The 19612-nt window shown below is 47.4% G+C and overlaps 1 protein-coding gene across 1 annotated transcript in view; it reads left to right on the plus strand.

Moving 5' to 3' along the window:
* Positions 1 to 19612, plus strand: part of LOC141109805 (melanopsin-B-like) — a 283394-nt gene that overhangs the window by 221705 nt on the left and 42077 nt on the right. The window contains exon 8 of the mRNA XM_073601074.1: positions 1031 to 1205. Within this exon, the coding sequence (XP_073457175.1) occupies positions 1031 to 1205 (175 nt within the window). The remainder of the gene's footprint in view (positions 1 to 1030; positions 1206 to 19612) is intronic.

Below are 19612 nucleotides of genomic sequence, written 5' to 3' on the forward strand. Positions count from 1 at the left end.
ATCCTGATGCTCCTCGTCATCCACGATGATGCGGCACGCCTCAGCCTGTACTTATGTGTTTTGTACATGAATTTTACATGTAAATCCTAAATATTGTATTTTTTGATTTTCTATAGATAAGCAATACAATATCCCTGATGAAGATTTTAACTACTATTACATTTTAAAATGCGTTGGATTAAGTATCATCTTCCACTCTATTTCAATATACGATGTTTTTATAGTTACATGTGCTATGCTTGAATTTTTCTATGGAATTTGTCTACATTGTTAATAAATGAATTTTTTCCAAAACTACTTTTTTATTGCCTTTAAAATCCCACAATAGAGGTTTTCTTCTTATTGTAACCAGTGGTTGATTCCTATTGAAAGATTACTTTGATGCATTCTAAAAGGTTTTCATCTCTGCTTTAAGCTTCCTGAATTCTGATCAGAGGTCCTGGGGGCTTTCACCCAATGAGAAATCCAGCAGTCTGGCTGAGATTTTAGGTGCTTAAAGTGTAGTCATTCTTAAAGGAGTTGTAAAGTCTCGTGTTTTTTTCACCTTAATATATTCTATGCATTAAGGTGAAAAACCTTCTGTGCTGCAGCTGCCCCCCAGAGACCCCCTTTTTCTCACTTGAACCCGATCGTTCAGCGACGAGCATGAGCTCAGCAGCACCAGCCACTGTCGGGTCCTCATTGGATAGATTGATAGCAGCAGAAGCCATTGGCCCTCACTGCTCTCAATCATAGCCAGTGACATGGGAGCTGGGACGGGGCCGAGTCCTGCTGTCTCTGTCAAAAACAATAACTAAAACTAGCGATGCTTTACAGCCAACGCTCTCACTGCCCCAGTGTGAAAGTGCCCTTAATGATTTTTTTAATTAATATAATGAACACGTAACTGAATCATAATGTTTTATCTTGTACCTGCCTCGATTTCAGCTTTAAATGTGTTAAGGAAGTGATTCAAATTGTACTACAGGTATACAGTAAGAAAAGTCACACTGTACTTGTACATTGAATTTAAAAGCACTTATTTTTCCAGGGAAACTATCCACAAGAGCGTACCTTGCCTTCGTTTCCTCATCCGACTACCAAAGAAAGACAGTTTGACAGCATCCAATTTTGAGTCTTCATTCAGAGCTTCTGTCTACAGTCGACAGTCAACAGTATTGAGGAAAAAAAACAGCTGCATTTCCACAGTTTCTACAGCAGAAACAGTGAGTTGACATTTATGTACAAAAACAAAAAAAAAATAGTGGACTCTGTAGGTATGTTTGTTATAAATGGATAGATTATGCAGAGTCTCATTATGAGCTCCTTTACACCATACGCAGGGCGGGTACAAGGCAGGGTCGGATGCCCTGGGCGGTACGATTTTCTATAGGAGGGGAGGGCACAGGTGAAGTGCTAGCAATGTGCTTCACACCTGTCATTATACACACTAGTCAGGAGCCAAGGAGCCTGGCTCTAGCTGGAAGTGGAAAGCAGTGTGGGTGGGAGGCGGGCATCTCTGAGCCACGATCCCGGTCCCCTTCAGCAGCGGTATCCCTCCCGCTAGCTGCCGCACAGGCAAGTTTAGAAATCGGCTCCTCCTCAGCTCTGACAGGACAACATGAGGAGGAACGTCGGAAGATGGGCATCAGAGAGCGATGTGCTGCACTGTATCTGAGGTCTGTGTGTGAGGAAAGCTGCTGCCAAGCTGAGGGAAGGGAGAGCTGCACTGAGGACACAAGGGGAGGAATGAGAGTCTTTGTAGGGAGAAAATGATTACTTCTAGGTGGGAATGATATGGGGGGTGTATTTGTGCTGTTGTGTTAGGAAGGGAATTCTGGGGGGGTTCTCCTGGGATAGGGAATTTGAGGGGTGCCAGGATAAGATTTTTTTTCTAGTAGGGGTGTTTGGGGGGGGGGTTTGTGCTAGGATAGGAAATATTGGGGCTGTTAGAAATGGGGATTGGGGGGGATTAATGCTAGTAGGGATGATTGGGGGTATTTGTTCTAGAAGGGAGATTTGGGGGGAGGATTTGTGCTAGGAGGGGGATTTTGGGGGGTGATAGGGGTAAGATTTGTGCTGGGAGGATGAGGATTTGTGCTAGGTGGGGGGATATGTGCTGGGAGGATGAGGATTTTTTCCAGGAGGGGGGATTTGTTCTGTTGAGGGTGGGGAGGTGGGGGAAAGAGAAATTGTGAAGGAGAGAGGATTTGTGCCATGGAGATGGGGGGAGGATTTGTGCTAGGAGGGGGATTTGGGGGGGGTTTGCTAGCAGAGGTGATGGGGCGGGATTTGTGCTAGGATAGGAAATATTGGGGCTGTTAGAAATGGGGATTTAGATAGATAGATAGAATTTAGATAGATAGAATTTATTCTAGTGAGGATGATAGGGGGTATTATTTGTGTTTGAGGCTAAGTATGCCGATTAGTGCTCAATTTTTTATTTTTTTTGGAGGGGGGATTTGCTAACACATGATGGTCATACATCTTGTGAGTGTGTGGAGGGGGGGGGGCGCAGTTTGGTGTCTTTGCCCTGGGCGCTAAATTACCTTGTCCCAGCACTGACCATACGCATTTTACATTCTACATTCAAAATGTATTTTTTTGGCCACACAACAAACTATTGCTAAAGCTTAGAGAAATCCATCCCTGAATTTTGAAAGGAAGAATTATTGGCCACCACGGTTCATGAAAAATTTACCACTATTCTACTTGATAACTATTCTAGCTTTTTAAAAGTCTGGTCACCATGGCTCAACTATAACAACAAACTTAATATTGATAATTCTTTGCTTTTCTGTCGTAAGTTATATAACTACATTTGTCATCCACCTGAGCCTGACATATGCTAAACCCACTCTTCTTCCTCTCTTCTTCCTTCTCCCTACACCCCATCTCCCCTTCTTTTATCTTTTTCAACCTTTTTTTTTTCTTTTTCTCTCTTTATTTTAAATCATTGCTTCTTTATTTAAAATGTTTACGTATTATACACATTTATTTATGGTTGATTAAAGTGGTTGTTAAGCCACTCTAAAAAGTATGCACCATCCTTGCTGTCTCCTTATGCAGTGTCCTCCTCTGTGTGTGATTTATAAAAAAAATGCTGTAAATACCTCATGTAAAAGCCAAGATCATCAATCACATGACCGGCCGGGTCTCTCCTTTTCTCCTTAGTCAGATCTAGTGGGAGGGGCCAAGGTTCCCCCTCTGACGTTACTTGGGAGGGGATGAAGAGGGGAGGAGGAGAGACCCGGCCATGTCATGGGATCGCGGATCTCGGCTCTTACATGAGGTATTTACAGCATTTTTTAAATAAATCACACACAGTGGGGGACACTGCATAAGGACACAGCACGGATGGTGCATACAGGTAAGAGTTATTTGAGCAGCTGGAGCAGCACTGTCACAAGCTGACAGGCAGGGAGGGGAAGAGGGGAGGAGGACACAGGAGACAGAGGAGACACAGGACAGCAGGCTGCGAATGACAGAGGCATGCAAACTGACCACGGTGTCGGGGATCAGGAGCCATGATTACCCTGGTCAGTTTACAGAGGGGAGGGGAGAAACTGGCAGGATCATCTAGGTTTTTTAAAAAAGGATGAACATCCAACTGAACCATAGAGGTTGCCAAGATCCCTGGGATAAGAGATAAAGAGGAAACGCCCAAAAGAGTGGGACTTTAACGGCAACAAAAATAAAAAATAAAATAATTTATTCAGAATATACAATATGACATAACACTGTACATAAATACAAATATTAGAAAACCATTAAAAACAATGGTGTTGATGGTAGTGATTATCCTAGATAGTCCAGACAGTCCAACGCGTTTCGGGACTGTAAAGACGTCCCTTCATCAGGGGAAAGTCATGGAGCAGGATCACACTATATAATGAAATCAAAATTAAACATATTGAGTAACATATTACATACATCAGTCTAAACAATTGCTTTGAATGAGGAACATACAGGATAATAATCGCATGGAGGGTACATACCCAAAGATGGTCACCATAAGAGTCTCACTGCTGGAATAATGACGGTAACTGTATCACATATCAACCGCCCCAGTGTACGAAAGACAATGAGGTTGGTCGTTGGTCCACACCTGTCCACACTGATCCACCCCAATTGCAATAACCGAGAGAGACCACACATGAGATGTTAGTATGCGGTTTGTACCACAGTTCGTTGCTTCAATTAAGGATCTATGGAGATATATGTAAGATATTGCTTAGTAATAATATGATAAAATAAAAATACAAAACATAATTTATGTGATTAGCTATATTACTGAATCCTACCCCCATACAATCCAATAAAGGATAGACAGGCAGCTTGCAAAACTATAAAGGAAGATGTATAGATAACCCCTTCAGTTTGCTCTAGTTAATCCACATCTATCCACTAGAAAAGTGATCTACAAAAAAGAACATCAGGGAGTACCTAGTTAGGTGGAAAGTTAATTAAAGTGCCTCGGATTAAAGAAAATCTTAGTGAGCAAGTGGTACAATCTGTGGAAGAGAAGGGGCGTCTCAACATGCCGCTCATAGAGCCAGAACACACCTTCATATAATCAAAGCTAGGTTTTTTAGCTGTTACAGGCAGCCAAATGACACAGGACAAGCACTGTATCATATAACACGCTTTTTTTTTTTTGGGTTAACAAACGCTTTAATATATAATATTTGATACCATTATTCATTTCTTATGCATTTATAACATTTCTATATAACCCTGTTTGTATCCTATTCTAATCTTTTCAGTAAGAAATATTGTACCATGAAAATTATTATTTTGCTAAAAGTGCATTAAAATCATTACTTATTGGAGATACACACAACATAACTTACAAAATTTCTGCAAAACCTCAAAGATAAAATTGTATTGAGTTAATAAAGTTCTGTATGTAAATGAGATCTTGGGGCTCATTCATATAGGTGCTGTGACCTGTACAGTGTAAATCTTTTTTTTTTTTTTTTTTTTAATGTGGCTATTGCTGTGTTGCGCTACCGGGACACACTAGCTGTACGAACACAGCTGCAGGTCCTATGTTGACAGGCATGTGGATGCAGGAGTATGGCCTCCAAACATTGACAGTGTTTATTTGGGGCCACTCACCCACACCTGCACACTTATCAAATTAGGACCTGCAGCTCTGGTTATACTGCTGCTGCATCCTCATGGAGTAACAGACAGCTCCACTCACACAAACTGCACATTTACACTGTATGGGCCAGAGAACCGTGTGAAGAAGCCCTAATTATTTGTTTTACAATTTTTTTAAATTTTTTTTTTACAATTTTTTAAATTATCTTTTACTATATTTTAAAAGTTTTTTTTTTGTTTTTTTTACAATTTAAAAAATATATTTTCCAAAATGTAATATTTTTTACATTTTAAATTTTTTTTTTTTTTTTTAAATGTTCTCTTTTGCAACACTGTTGGAGGAGCTTGGGCGAAATATCAGGACTTTAAACAGACCCCTGGTATCTCACCTCTGAGACAGAGAAGGGAACTGAGGATACAGATTCTTCCTTTCACTGCAGCCTCATATGCACTGCAGATGAATGAACAGGAGACAGAGGTTCCTGTTCATTCATAAACGGAAGCATAGTAAACACAGTTTACTACACAGTACTGATCACTTACTGTGTTTATTTAGAAAAGGAAGGGGCCTGGTAAATTACCAACCCCTTCTATACTCTCAATCCTAAACATCCCCCTGTGTACCTTCAGCAGCCAGTGGGGGTGGGGAAGTGTCTAGGCACACAGTAAGGGAAAATCAGGTGTGGGCCGGACAGGGAAGGGAATCAATGTGCTGAGCGGGCTTTTACAGGTACAATGCCCTGTGTGCTTCTCCCTGCAGCAGCTGAAAGCCAGTAGGAGGGAAAAACCAGCATTCAGCTGATGCAGGCCGAAATACAAAAGGCATTGTTCCTGTAATTGCCCCCCACCACACTGATCCCCCTTCCCTGTCCTGCCCGCATCTGATTTCACCTGCTCTCTGGACTCCCTTGTGTGCCCAGACCCCCTACAGAAGGGCTGGTGTTAACCCCTTAGCTCCTACTGCTGTCAGTCACAGCCAGTGAGGTGGGAGAGGGGCTGAGCTGCGCTCTCTGTGTCTTATAAACACAGAGAGTGGGGCTCAGAAGTGAGTGTGCAAGAGTGCCCCCATAGCAAGTGACTTGTTATGGGGGCACTCGGCAGGGGAGAGGGGCCAAGAGCAGATCTGAGAACATAAAAATCAGGGATGCTATGTGCAAAACTATTACACAGAGCAGGTAAGTATGATGTGTTTGTTATTTTTTATAAAAATAGCCTTTACAAACACTTTAAATAATGCCAAAAAACACACTGCAAATGCATTACAAATGCATGTAAATATTTAGGTTTTCAGAACTGCACTCAGAACACAGGTATTTCAGTAAAAAGGAGTTCTAAATATGACTTATTGAGGCGAAGTGTGTATGATTTTTTTGCTGTACAGAAAAGAACTGTTTTCTTTTTTTATTTCCTACTCTATCAAAAGCTCAACAGGTTTACTTTAGATATACAGTATATATATTTTTATATATATTGTATATATATTCCTGGCCTCCAGATTCCTGGAGGCCAGGAACTGGCGAACCAGTGGTGGCCAAAAATAGCAGCAAAGCCTGTGGAGGCTGCAGCGTCTGTGACTACTTGTGGCGACCGGGCTAATACTGAGGGAATAAACATGGATATGCTGTTCCAGTTGGTGAGGAACTCGTCCCACATAGTTAAGTCCACTATGGCTGTTGGGCAGGGCCGATCCTACCCAGGGTGCGAAGGGTGCTTTGCACCCAGGTGCCTGCAGAGGTGGGGGCGCCGAAGAGCCAGACTTCTCCCCTCCCTCCTTCTCTCCTTGTGAGTGTCTGTCCAGAACTCCAGTGTGAGCATAGGGCAGCCCGTCCAGCCTGGCAGTGCTCGGGGGAGGGGCGCTCCTCTTCTGACACGAGGGTTCTAGTCAGTGGCTGCTGATGTGCGGGAATAAATTCCTCACACTGGGATCCCGCACTGTCTCTACCAACACCAGTTGGAATGCCTCCCCCTCCCATCTCCGGCTGCACAGAGAGAGAACTGAGGTGAGTCAGTGTGCTGTGTGTAGGAATGGCATCCCCTGCACACCTTTAGATGTGCTCTGGGCTGCCCCTGCTAGGAGATGTTTTATGGCATGATAGATTACATAGGATACACAGGCCCTGTACCTTCCTGCACCTCAGTAGTTCATTTACAGATGTGATGTTTAATGAGATGTACTAAGAGCCCTTTCACACTGACAGTGCGGGGGCATTGGCGGTAATGCGCTGCTACTTTTAGTGGCGCTTTACCGTCGCTTTAGGGGTACATTTAACCCCCACTAAAGGGTTCAAAGGCGCAACTGCCGAGGCGCTTTGCAGGCACTGCCTATTGATTTCAATGGACAAGGGTGCTTTAGGAGCAGTGTATACAACACTCCTAAGGCGCCTCAAAGAAGCTACTTGCAGGAATTTTTTGGACGTCGTGCCAGTGCTCTGCTCCAGTGTGAAAGCATTCGGGCTCTCACAGTGGGATTGCAGATAAGGCTTTTTCCAGGTGCTATTTTTAACACTAAAGCACCTGAAAAACGCCTCCAGTGTGAAAGGGGTCTAATGGACCATCTCCTGTACTATGTCTGCAGACTAAGGATGAGCTCCAGTGTGTTCGCAAGCTGCACGTGCAGAGCCCGCCAGGAACTCGGCACTGCACAGCGCTAATCACAAGCAGTGAGACATTTCCCGATGTGCGGCTGCAGAGATCGGGAAATGTCACACAGCTTGTGATTAGCGCAGCGCATTGCCGACTTCCTGGTGGGCTCTGCACGTGCAGCTTGCGAACACGCTGGAGCTCATCCTTAGTCTGCAGTTTCGGATCATCTCCTGTAGTATGTCTGCAGTCTCTGATCATCTCCTGTACTATGTCTGCAGTCTCTGACCATCTCCTGTACTATGTCTGCAGTCTCTGACTATCTCCTGTACTATGTCTGCAGTCTCTGATCATCTCCTGTATTATGTCTGCAGTCCCTGACGGTCTCCTGTACCATGTCTGCAGTCTCTGATCATCTAGTGTACTATGTCTGCAGTCTCTGATCATCTAGTATACTATGTCTGCAGTCTCTGATCATCTCCTGTACTATGTCTGCAGTCTCTGATCATCTAGTATACTATGTCTGCAGTCTCTGATAATCTCCTGTAGTATGTCTGCAGTCTCTGATCATCTCCTGTAGTATGTCTGCAGTCTCTAATCATCTCCTGTAGTATGTCTGCAGTCTCTGATCATCTCCTGTATCATGTCTGTAGTATTTCTGGGGGCTCTTTCTAACAGACTCTCTAACAGAAGCGCTCTCTGTCTCCATCAGAGAGGCCCCCCTCCAGGTCCCAATAAAGTACTCTTGCTTCTCTTCCTGTATTTTGTTTATTGTACCTGTAAGGATCCCAGGGTAATGAAGACTTTGTGGTGGAGCATCTCTGTAGTTGAGTCGTTGCCATAGAAATATTTGTAAAGGGGAGGAGTTACTAAAATGACCACGCCCATGTGGGGGCGCCAGAAATATTTCTGCACCCAGGCACCTGTGACCCTAGGATCGGCCCTGCTGTTGGGTCTAGTCTGAGGACTTGGTTGGGGTCCTGTACTCGGGCAAGAAAGACTAAGAGCCGTGAGATGAACGACTGCCCCTGCAGAATAATCCTGCTCGCAAAATCAAACATATCTACCGAGGACTGCACCTGTCTTTTAGTACAGCCTTGTGACCAGATAAAATTGTGAATGACCGACCTAACACGGGCTAGCTTGTCAGCAGGCAGGCTAGCCTGCATAGCCTGCGTGTCTAGGACGATACCCAAGAAGGTGATGGATTGTGACGGGCCTTCCACTTGTAGCCAACTGTTTGGCTATAGGCACATTGAGATTGTTAAAGGCCACTCTTAGCCTGTCTAGATCTACCAGGGGGTACGTCTGGCCGTTCAATTAACAAAAAGTCGTCGAGATAATGGATAACCTTGTGGCACTGGGCCTGGTGTGATAGGATCCAAATTAGGGACTGGGCGAAAACGTCAAACAGCCATGGGCTGCTTTTAGAGCCAAAGGTCAGCTTGGTGGCAAAATAGTAAGAATCTCTCCACTTCATGCCGTGCCACCGCCAGAGGGATGGTTCGATAGGCAGGGGCTTGAAGACATCTGTGATATCTGCTTTGGATAGCCAGGCGCCAGTGCCTATTTTAATGATGGCCTGGATGGCCATGTTAACTGACGTATACTTGAGAGAAAATTCCTCCGAAGGGATCAGGGAGTTCAAACTAAGAATATGTGAGAAATGAGGAGCAGACAAGTCGTAAACTAAGCGGAGTTTATTTGTGAACTTGCCCTTGACAAGCCCAATAGGGCTGACTCTCCAAATCTGGAAAGGTGACTGTGAGAAGGGGCCGATGATGAACCCTTTATCTAACTCCGTCTGTAAGAGGGTGTCTATGGCCTGAGCATCGATGGCTGCTGACTGTAGGTTCTTGCCCTCGTAAGTGGAGAGGGGTAAGGTGATGAAGTCGGTGTGGAATCCTGCCGTGAAGCTGGGTAGCAGGAATACTGCCAGTGAAGGGGGGGGTGTACGGAGAGGTAAAAGCTCGGCCACAAGACACCCACCCGGCTTAGTCAGGATTTGTTAAGCTGCTTCAGACGACAAGTGGACTTTGGGTGAGCCTTGTGGCATGAAGTACAGACGTGCAGTAGACGTCACTGGCTGAAGGAGAACCCGCCTTGGTTGAAATTGTTGCATATCGCCGCGCCCCCCACTGAAAAGACTGGTCGTCCCAACTTGTCTACCTGTTGCTGTTGTGGTGGGCCTAATGGGCCCTGTTTGAAGCCGGAGGTGAAAGGGAAATTGACGGGGCATCTTGTGGCTGCCTCAGAGCACCAATTTGCTGTGTGGGTGGATGATTGGCAAATCGCACAGAGTGGGGAACTAAGACCAGCAAAGTGGCGACAGAATAGTTCCATGTCTGTGCCGCTCCAGTCAGTACTGATCTGGAACTGGGCGTGTCTTGCTGCTTTGGCTGAGAACGACCAATGGTAGTCGTAGAAGGCAAAGCCACCTTATTTGTAAGCAAAATCTAACACTGCATGGAGGTATAGGTCCAGCTCCTCCCTTCTGCTGGGGGTGGCTGAACAAAGGACGTCCCTGAACATCCCGAAGGCCAGGGCAAACTCGGTGGGTGACAGCTTAGGAGAGCCTAGGGTCTTTCGACTTGACAACTACTGAGAGGTCCCCCCAGGCTTGGGATTTGTTGTCAGCTAAGTTGTGGGCTGAGATGAGCAGGGATACCAAATTGATGTCTTTGCCCTCTAGTATATCCTTCCTGATGCTGGCCGGGACAAGATGATTGAGGTGGATGATAGGTGTAGAGCCTGGTGTACCTGCAGAAGGAGAAGCTGTCATCAGGATCAAGACCAGATCAGGGAGGGCCGTGGGTGGCCGAACTTCCAAAAGGGTGACTCTGGTCTGGACGTCCGAAACTGTTGCGGTTAAGGAGGAGATCAAAGAATGCAGCTGGTGAATGGCCCCAGAGATGGATTGCAGGGATACCTGCTGGGTGCTGGGCCCGGCTGTAGCTGGAGGTGGGAAGAAGAGCCTGAAAAGCTCTGCCTTCCTGGCTGTGGCGGGAAAGGGAATATCTCTGCGTCTCAGCTTGGAAATGAGCTTGGGGATGGTCCATCCCCAAGCCCCAACTGTATGCTGCCGCACTCTGAGCTTGCAGAGGGTGAGAGAGGGGCAGGTGTGGGGTCCTCGCTGCCAGCCTGTGACATGGCTGCGGCTAGTAGACAAAAGGGGCGGGGTTGCTCATGTTTAAGAAGAGACATAACCATAGGATAGAGAGCGGAGTGGTAAAGAGAAAACTTGGAGAGGAAGAAAAAAGAGAAGTATAGGAAAAGGAATGATAGGCATAGACATGAGCTGACAGTGTTCTGTTGTGGCAGAACTATGTAGAGTGAAAATTTAGAAAACTCAGCAGAGTGCGAGGCGACCGAGGTGGACCAAGAAGTGACTGGCCAGATAACCGATAGCCCTAGTGCCTGTTTGTGGTGAGCACAAACTTAAAGACCAGAAACCCAGGGCGTACTGGGGCGAGAAGTTGAAGTCTGGTATGGCCTACATAGGAATGTTGCGATCTGTAGTGGGTGACGTATGCTCGGCCTGCCAACACTTGCACTGCCAGCAAGCTTAATAAAATAGTGTCATGTATAGACATATGTGACAGAAACTAACGCCTGAAGAGTACGTCCAATGATGTATGTGAAGTAACAATATAGTGCAAGGGTGACGCAGAGTGATATGATGGAGAAACCCATGAACTATGCACCTGACTGACACTCTAGTAGCGAGGTCCTGGTTAGGATTAAACTCGGTCGACCGGGAATACCTGTAGTAGGGGTGACATAAGTGCGGCAAGAGATTTTTACATTTTTTTTCCAACTCCCCTTTTTGTCCCCTTTCTGTGCGACTGGCCCTGGTGAAGATGCAATGATTGCGATTTTTTACCTGGGAAAGAATGTCCAACCTGGTACAGGATGGCACCTGAACTCGACTGACCTAAGGGAGAAAGACAGAGGAAAATAAGTGGCTCGTATGAATGCCACTGGAGACGAGTGGCCGAATAAGTGCCACTAAAATGAAGTGTGGCTGTGTGAGTGCCACTGAGTGTGCTTGCAGCGATTTGCAAGAAGTTATGTTGAGATGCGTGCTTGCAGCGTTTGCAAGGAGTGTATGCTGAGAAGCCTGCTTGTAGCAAATGCATAGGGTATATGCTGAGATACGAGTTTTGCAGCGATTGCTGATGCATATTCTTGCAATGATTGCAACAAAGTTAACCTACTGATAGGTGAAAAGAAAAGGATAGCAGAAATAGTGTGCGTAGGAACGAACTGTGAAAAATGGCATACGTAACGAATCATAGATTTATGATAGGGAGTATAACGAGTTCAGTGTGGAATACTCGTGATGCAAACCATTATGCCGCTGATGTGACTAGGTTCGGTTTGGGGTGTGATGCATGTAGCTGCTGATACGATCTTAATCAGTCAGAACAACAATGTAAAAACGAATGGTAGGGTATGGTACGGACCGCTACGAATCGGTGCATGGATGCGAGTGATGCGAACCGTTGTGCTACTGGTGCGACTAGGTTCAGTTTGGAGTGTGGTGCATGTGGCTGCTAACGCAATACAAATTGTAGGGTACGGTACGAACCACTACGAATCGGTGCATGGGATGCGAGTGATGCGAACTGTTGTACCGCTGGTGCGACTAGATTCGGTTTGGAGTGTGATGCATGTAGCTGCTGACACAATCCGAATTGGTCAGCACAATGATATGAATAACGAAGGTAGGGTATGGTAGGAACCACTACGATCGGTGCTTGGGATGTGAGTGAAGCAAAGCGTTTTGTGCCGCCAAGGCGGCTTAGGCTCGAATCGGTGTGATGCATATGGCATAAAGTGAAAGGGACCGGTGAATGAGACAACGAATCCTTAGTAGGGTATGGAGGAGTGTGTTATGAATCGGTGCGGGATGTGTCCGATGCGAACCGTAGTGCTGCTGATGCGACTAGGTACAAACCGGACTGTGGTAAGTGTGCCATGCATCCGTTGTGAATCTGAGAAGAAACAGGGAAGGGCCTGTGACTACTGCGTACTGGAGGCCTACGAACGATTCATAAGCTCCACGGCAGAACCGAACAAGGAACGGGGAACAAAACGAGAAACAAGCTGGTTGAAAGTGATACGACAAGGGGAGTAACGAATCCTACCTGTGACAGCGAGCAAGACTTTGAACGACAAACCACGAATAAGCAAGCGCAACGTACTGTATTCGGAACAACAGACTCACGAACACACAGTGAGCTGAAGAGTCGGCCTGGTGACATAACGAATCGCGTATTGGAACCCGACAGAGCAAGGGCGAGCGGCCAACTTAAATACCGACCGGGCTCCTCCCATAAATTCAGGCCACCATACTAGCCTTCTAATATATATATATATATATTTTTTTGTAGTCAGAGTCTTCAAGTGAGAAAGTGATACTCCTAAGCACCAAGGCCTGAGGTGTGCCTTGGCCAGACTGGTCAGTATGCCTGAAAAGAGGGCATACCCTGTAAGAAAAAGTATTATGAGTATGTATGAAGATTGGGGGAAACGGGTGGGTGGGAACCCAGAAACGCCAACGAGCCCTGGCCTGACAGAGGAGGAGGCTTAAATAGCCCTCTCAGACTCCTCCCACAAACAACCTTTACACTTGTAGTCAGAGTCTTCGAGTGAGAAAGTGATACTCCTAAGCACCAAGGCTTGAAGTGTGCCTTGGCCAGAATGGTCAGTACGCCTGAAAAGAGGGCAAAAAGACACAAATTTAGGTGAAGACTGGACAGAGCCTGAAGCCCGAGATGACCCAGACATGAGAATGAACTGCTTGTGAATGAGGATGCATGGGGGAAGGGGAGCAATGGCTGTCCCGAGGAGCCCCTGCAAAACTATAGCCAAGAAGATCGAAACTTCAACCGGACACCAGTGAAGTGCTCAGTGAAAACCCCCCCAAGCCCTGGCCTACCCATACTGGTATGGGGAAGTGCGAGGGTGAGTGTCAAAGGACAACTGGCAGGAGTTCAAAATGCTAAATACCTGAAGGATGTGATGGAGTAGGTGGATGAGGCCCATGCACCATGGCAATAAGCATTGACAACATGGAGAAACCATGCCAGACACAGAATACTGGTACCACCTGATTCGATCGGGTCGTGCTTCAGCCAGTGACCTGGCAACCGAGTCTGAATCCTGAACCGAGGAAGGAGGGCCAGACTCCACCCCAGGGAAATAGGTCCCATGGCATGAAACAGTTATACCCAAAGTGACTGAAACCCCCTTACCTGGAACTGGCTGGGGCACGGAAAAGATGACTGGACTGACGTCCCCGAGCAGTCTTCCAGGCCACAACCTAGACAAGAGATCAGAGCTGAGAGTGGAATCCAGAATCATGATGACATTTGCCCAAACCTACCACTTAAGGACCAACAAGGGGATGATGAATGCCAATACAGCCCAACCTGAGAATATGAACAAGAGAATTGACAGACAACAAGACATGAGAATAACAATGCCCCTCTGTGCCTACCTAAGTATGAGAACATGGGCAGAAATGTCAAGACCAATGCGCGTGAATGAACCTGATGACAGACCCCCCCCCTCGTGTAAGTAGTGAGTGAGCCCGAGTAAGCTGCAGCGCAGAGACAGGTAATTAACTGAAAACTCAGGGCTGGTGTACCCACAGACCGTGATGGGTAATCTTACAGGTGTGGTGAATGAACTGCATCGTATGATGTATGTTATATGGGCGAGAAGATTGTGGTCAACAATCATTAACAAAGGAAACCTCAGCCCGTATGGATCTGTACACATGACAGATCCTGATATGTGAGCCCTAGCTAACTGACGCAGGTACAAACATGAACAAAAAACGATGAGACATGACAAAGAACGAAGATGAAAACAGCTACCGGAGTATATGCCGTGACTGAACAACAATGCCCCTCTGAGAAATGCGGAGGCTGAAATGCTATGGCAGAAATGCTGACTGAACACTGAGGCAGAAACTTTATGACTGAAATCTTGGGGCAGAAACACAAGGACAGCAACGCTATGACAGAAAATGCTATGACAGAAATACTGAAACTAAATGCTGAGACAGAAACGTAATGACGGAAAAACATGGGGCAGAAATACAATGACAGAAAGCTGAGGCAGAAATGCCATGACAGAAACCCTGGGGCAGAAATGCCATGACAGAAAATCCTGGGGCAGAAACGCTCTGACAGAACGCTGAGGCAGAAATGCGATGACAGAAATCCTGGGGCAGAAATGCTGAGGCAGAAATTCCATGACAGAAACGCAATGACAGAAATGCTAAGACTGAAATACTAATGGCAGAAATGCAAAGACAGAATCCTGGGGCAGAAACGCTATGACAGAAATACCGAGACAGAAAAAGTTGAGACTGAACACTGAGCCAGAAATGCTGGGGCAAAACACTATGACAGAAAACGCCATGACCGAATAAAGAAAAACGCCATGACAGAAATCCTGGGGCAGAAACGCTATGACAGAAATCCTGGGTCAGAAACGCTATGACAGAAATCCTGGGTCAGAAACACTATGACAGAACCCTGGGGCAGAAATGCTAAGACAGAAAGGCCGAGACTGTACACCGAGACAGAAATGCTGGGGCAGAAGGCTATGACAGAAATGCCAGGGCAAAATGCTATGACAAATGCTAGGGCAGAACGCTGAGATGGAGATGCTAGAGCAGAACGCTAAGATGAAAATGCTGAACGCTTATGACAGCAATGCTAGGGCAGAACGCTAAGACAGAAATGCTGAACGCTATGACAGAAATGCTGGGCAGAACGTTAAGACAGAAATGCTGAATTCTATGACAGAAATGCTGAACGCTATGACAGAAATCCTGAACGCTATGACAGACATGCTGGGCAGAACCCTATCACAGAAATGCAGAATGCTATGACAGCAATGCTGGGCAGAATGCTACGACAGAAATGCTGAACGCTAGACAGAAGTGCTGAACGCTAGACAGAAATGGTGGGCAGAACTCTATGACAGAAATGCTGAACGCTATGACAGAAATGTTGAACACTATGACAAAAATGCTGAATGCTATGACAGAAATGCTGGGCAGAACGTTAAGACAGAAATGCTGAACGCTATGCCAGAAATGCTGAATGCTACGCCAGAAATGCTAAACGCTATGACAGAAATGCTGCGACAGAAACACTGAATGCTGCGACAGAAATGCTGAACGCTATGACAGAAGTGCTGAACGCTACGACAGAACTGCTGGGGCAGAAACACCATGACAGAAATAATGGGGCCGAACGCCATGACAGAAATGCTGGGGCAGAAACACTATGACAGAAAACACTATGACAGAAAAAATGCTATGACAGAAAAACAAGCGCTGAGACTAAACGCCTAAACAGAAATGCTATGACAGAAAACCTGTGCCGAAACGCTATAACAGAAATCCTGGGGCCGAAATGCCACGATATGAACACTTGTTACTGAAGCGGTGGATGCCCGGCAGGTGTGCGGGGATCCCCCCCACATGATGCCCCACGTGAATACCGGGAGGTGAGCAGTCGGGTGAGTGCCCCCCCATGAGAACTGGGAGGCGTGGGGGCGTCCCCTCCATGATGCACGGCGTGGTACCAGTGAGGTGAACTGGCGGGCGAGTGGCAAGTGGGTGGGTGGGTGGAGGATGGATGTATGGACGGACGCCCCCCCTCCCCCTCGGCATGAGAGCCGGAAGAAGTGGGCGGGCAGCACCCTGGACAGATGGGGCTGTGGGGAAAGTGGGTGGTTGGAGGATGGATGAACGGACAGATGGCCCCCCTCCCCCGCAGCGTGAGTGCCAGGAGAAGCAGGCAGGCGGCCCCCACAGTGCTGTCAGGAACAGAAGGATGAAAGGGAGAAGCGGGCAGTGGCCCCCCTGACTATGCGGGATTGCGCCCAGCTACAGAGATGGATGGATAGACGCGCCCCTCCATGAGCGCCGGGAGAAGCGGGCAGCCCGTACAGCTCTGGCAGGCATACTAGGATGAAAGGGAGAAGCGAGCGGCAGCTAAGGTAATGGACGCCCCCCCTCCCCCCGCATGAGTGCCGGGAGAAGCGGGCGGCCCCCACAGCACATAGGATGAAATGGAAAAGCGGGCAGCGGCTAAGGTGATGGACGGACGCCCCCCCTCCCCCGTATGAGCGCAGGGAGAAGCAGGTGGGCAGCCCCCTGACCAGATGAAGCCGAGGGGAAGGAGGGTGGGTGGAGGATGGATGGATGGATGGACGCCCCCTCCCCCGGCATAAGCGCCGGGAGAAGCGGGCGGGTGGCCCCCTCGTGGAGCCGTATGAGGAGAGGAGCAGGCGGCTGGCTGAACATCCCCCCCTCAACACCTGGGGAAGTGGGCGGGCGGCTCCCACATGGAGCAAGCTAGTAAGGGAAGAGAGGAGCGGGCTGGCGAACGGCTCCCTTGTGGAGCTGGATTACAAGGGGAGAGGAGTCGGTGGCGAGCGGGTGGCCAACCCCCTCGCTGGAACACCGGGAGAAGCGGGGACCCGTGAATGTGGGTGCCGAGGGGAGACCAGGTGGGTGGAGCACCGAGAGAGGCACCGCCACTATGTTGCAGCCGACCGTGGCTTAGCAAGGACCCAGAAGTGATGTGTAAGCCCCACCCCCTTCTGAACCCAGAAACGCAGGCGAGCCCTGGCCTGACAGAGGAGGAGGCTTAAATAGCCCTCTCAGACTCCTCCCACAAATACAGGCTAGCCTCCGGCTAGCCTTTACACATATATACACACACATACACTATATTGTCAAAAGTATTTGTCACGGAACGTCCCACACTCCGCTTGAGTGCTTCCGTCATATACCACTTCCTCCCAGTCTGTATACAGATATCAGATATTCCAACCTCTCTGAGCACAAAACATTGGGTTGAGGTCAGGACTCTGTGAAGGCCAGTCAAGTTCCTCCACCCCAAACCTGCTCATGCACACTTTATCGCCAAAAGTATTGGGCCACCCCTCCAAATCATTTGGTAGCGGGGATTATGGTGTGGGGTTGTTTTTCTGGGGTTGGGCTTGGCCCCTTAGTTCCAGTGAGCCTTGGTTCACACTGACTGCGGGAATGAAATGAAATTTCATTCCCACATGTCAGTCCCGACTAAGGGGCAATTTCAGAGACATCTGTGTGGGTTTCTGCACAGATGTCAATGGAAATCACACCCCAAAATCACCAAAAGTAGTACAGAAACTACTTTTGGGAATCAGTACAGCACCTGCTGTTGCCGGCAATGGCCGCCGATTTGGCATGCGATTTGACACGTCGCATCAATGTGAACCAGGGCTTAAGGGAACTCTTAAGGCGTCAGCATACCAAGACGTTTTGGACAATTTTATGCTCCCAACTTTGAGGGAACAGTTTGGGGATGGCCCCTTCCTGTTCCAACATGACTGCGCACCAGTGCACAAAAGCAAGGTCTATAAAGACATGGATGCGTGAGTTTGGGGTAGAGGAAGTCCACTGGCATGCACATAGGCCTGACCTCAACCTGATACAACACTTTTGGGAAAAAGTGTGGAAAAAATGGGGACTGCGAGCCAGGCCTTCTCGTCCACATCAATGCTTGAGCTCACAAATGGTCTTCTGGGAAGAATGGACAAACATTCCCAAAGACAGACTCCTAAACCTTGTGGACAGCCTTCCCAGAAAATTTGAAGCTGTTATAGCTGCAAAGGGTGAGCCAACTCAATGTTAAACCCTAAGGACTAAGACTGGGATGCCATTAAAGTTCATGTGTATGTAAAGGCAGATGTCCTTATACTTATGAAAATATATATACTGTATACATATGCCAAACTTGAGCCAAAACATTTTATTTTATTTTGGACTTAAAGGATAAGTACAGATAAAGCTTGTTTGGCTGTATTTCTTCTGTGGATCACTGGAGTGTAGTTCGTTCTGCGGCCTGGTTTCAGCTGACATCACAGAGACGGTCCTGGCTGGGGAAAGATCTCGACCATATGTCTGGATCCACCCAGGAGCCTGGACTGTCACCTGGCTCAGCCTCTCAGCGAGCTGCTGAGAACCTGAGCCAATCGCTCATGCCATCTCAACAGCCCAGCGCACCAGTGAGCATGGGGGGGAGGGGGGGGCAGAGCAGACAGCAGAGACTGACAGCCACAAGCTCTCTGCTCAAAGCGTCAGGGAGAACTAAGCGATCAGCGGTGTTTGAGCACTCAGTTCTCACCCTTAGAGATGGAGGGGGAAAAATTGATCGACCCTAGATAAGTATGATTTAAAAAAAACAACCCATACTTGTCTTTTAAGTCTCTGCCAGGCAGGGTTTTTTTTTCAGCGGGAACGCTGGGGAACGCAGTTACGGCACCTCCAGCACTAGGGGTCTATTGTTGCTAAGGAGGTCTACTGTTTCTGGTGGGGGGTCTATTGTTGCTGGGGGGGGGTCTTTTATTGCTGGGGGTCAGTTGTTGGCTGGGAGAGATCTACTGTTGAGGGAGGGGTCTATTGTTGTTGGCTGCCGTAAAGTCTATTGATGCTGGCTGTGAGAGATCTGTTGTTGATGCCACAAGTCTATTGTTGCTTGAGGGGAATTTTGTTGCGGGTGGTCCATTGTTGATGGGGGAATCTATTGTTGCTGGGGTGGGAGCTCTATGGTTACTGGCTGCAGGGGATCTATTTTAGAGCTTTTCTTGTTATCATTACCAAATTCCAAAAAAATTCCATACAAATTACAAAATGATACTTGGTTCAGTATTCTCTAAAAAAGGCAATACTGGGAGGTGGGCTGGGGGTGAAACCAAGGAATGGTGCTCATGGGTGGGTAGCGGGTGGAGAAAAGAGGTGACTCAGAAAGGGGGAGTTCCTGCACCTATTCTCTAAGAAAAAAAGCCCTGCTGCCAGGTATTTATTTTTGTCTGTGTCCTTATTGAGAAGATTTCCCTGTACTTCCTGTGAGAACAGGAAGCA

The sequence above is a fragment of the Aquarana catesbeiana genome, linkage group LG01 (genome assembly GCF_042186555.1).
Source record: "Aquarana catesbeiana isolate 2022-GZ linkage group LG01, ASM4218655v1, whole genome shotgun sequence".
Lineage (NCBI taxonomy): Eukaryota > Metazoa > Chordata > Amphibia > Anura > Ranidae > Aquarana > Aquarana catesbeiana.